This window comes from Solanum pennellii, chromosome 2, assembly GCF_001406875.1.
Source record: "Solanum pennellii chromosome 2, SPENNV200".
Classification (NCBI taxonomy): Eukaryota; Viridiplantae; Streptophyta; class Magnoliopsida; order Solanales; family Solanaceae; genus Solanum; species Solanum pennellii.
Window position 1 is genome coordinate 31115279 of NC_028638.1, and position 1968 is coordinate 31117246.

The window sequence follows — 1968 nt, forward strand, 5'->3', positions numbered from 1 at the left end:
TATTATATGTTTCTCCTAAAATGAAACATATAATTTGCATCTTATGTATTTGTTTTTTTTCTGATAGTGATATATGGCTACACCAAAGGGTAAAACTTCTACCAATAAAAGTGATGAACAAGAAATTGATCTCAATCACACACTTGGTGGCATTTATAATATTGGAAATCCTAACGGAATTTTAGTGCCTCAGCCGTTTTCACAAATTATATATATATATATATATATATATATATATGTATGTATGTATGTATGTATATATATATATATATATATATGTATATGTAAAATCAATCTCTATTATATGTTTCTCCTAAAAGAAACATATAATTTGCATCTTATGTATTTGTTTTTTTTCTTATAGTGATATATGGCTACACCAAAGGGTAAAACTTCTACCAATAAAAGTGATGAACAAGAAATTGATCTCAATCACACACTTGGTGGCATTTATAATATTGGAAATCCTAACGGAATTTTAGTGCCTCAGCCGTTTTCACAAATTATAGCATCAGTTGCCAACAATNCGTTTTCACAAATTATATATATATATATATATATATATATATATGTATGTATGTATGTATGTATATATATATATATATATATATGTATATGTAAAATCAATCTCTATTATATGTTTCTCCTGAAATGAAACATATAATTTGCATCTTATGTATTTGTTTTTTTATTTATAGTGATATATGGCTAGACCAAAGGGTAAAACTTCTACCAATAGAAGTGATGAACAAGAAATTGATCTCAATCACACACTTGGTGGCATTTATAATATTGGAAATCCTGACGGAATTTTAGTGCCTCAGTCGTTTTCACAAATTATAGCATCAGTTGCCAACAATTCTGCATTTCCGCAGGCTATTGAGATTATAAGATCTGAGATGAATAACAACTCAAAAGATAGGGGAGATATGCGTGAAATTTATGGTATGGTGTATATCCATTTTTTAACATTTTGTTGGTCTTACATGATTTTAGGTTGTTGCATTTTCTTTCCATCTTGTTTGTGCCTTCTTATGCTCTTTCCATTTTTTAATTCCTGCCTTCCACTTTGGGGGCTAGAAGGCAAAAGGAAAACGTAGGAGAGGGATAGAAGAATGAATATAGGTGAAAACCCTAGTTAGTAAGCTTAAAAACTTCCTCTTTTGTCCAATTGCTTTCTATTGGTCGACAACCACCAACTAAAGCCATACATTTTCGCTACTATTGCATGCTTGACCTAGTTAAACTGTATTGAGGAAATTTTTTTGTTTTAATCAATCAACAATGCCTTCCCTATATTCATATATTATTTACTCTATAGGTCTTAATCCCTTTAAATTTCTTTTTTTATTCTCTTGTAGTACTGTAGTCTACACCGTACAATCCTGAGAAAGGTAACTCAAAAGTTGTTCCCCCAAAAATTATAGAGAAGAGAAAGCAACTAATCCAACTTTTGTTCTAGAAAGCAATAGAGAATCAGATATCAAATTCAATACGGAAAAGGGTAATTCAATTCTCTTACCAGAAAGTAATGGAGAAAAGCCATCAAATAAAATTACTAATTTTGATGAAGTATTGGATAAAGGTAAGTAAATTGTATTACAAGAAAGCAATGGAGAAAAGTTGTTAAAGAAAGTTTACAATTTCGATAATGTTGTCACTTTGACGAATACTAGTGTAACACCCCGTATTCAAAACAGACCAAAAATAACCTTTTTAAAATTCTACAGGTGCATTCGACGTCACTATCTACGGACAATAGTCTGATCTATAGCCCCTACTGTGCATCCTTCGTTTGCCACTGAAACCCTCCCAAAAACTCAGCCCAGAAAATCGACTTAAGTGTCGATCTACGGATAGATCTATGGTCCGTAAGTCAGACTACGGTCTGTGGTCGTATTCGTGAATTAAGACTCAAGTTACCCAGCCTCTGACATGAACTACGGATGACTTGCATGGACCGTCGTT

General features: G+C 31.8%; 1 protein-coding gene across 1 annotated transcript; it reads left to right on the plus strand.

Annotated features, from left to right (window-relative positions):
- Nucleotides 1-704: 704 nt before the first annotated feature.
- Nucleotides 705-1593, plus strand: LOC114076108. Its single transcript, XM_027914620.1, has 2 exons — nt 705-945; nt 1430-1593. The coding sequence occupies exons 1-2, from the start codon at nt 705-707 to the stop codon at nt 1591-1593; spliced, it is 405 nt and encodes a 134-aa protein (XP_027770421.1).
- Nucleotides 1594-1968: the final 375 nt, after the last annotated feature.

What these genes read in the sequence shown, in the direction of transcription:
- LOC114076108 (XM_027914620.1), top strand. Translation starts at nt 705, where the DNA reads ATGGCTAGACCAAAGGGTAAAACTTCTACCAATAGAAGTGATGAACAA. An exon ending in AGATATGCGTGAAATTTATG is followed by an intron (nt 946 to 1,429) that starts GTATGGTGTATA and finishes AAAATTATAGAG; the next exon opens with AAGAGAAAGCAACTAATCCA.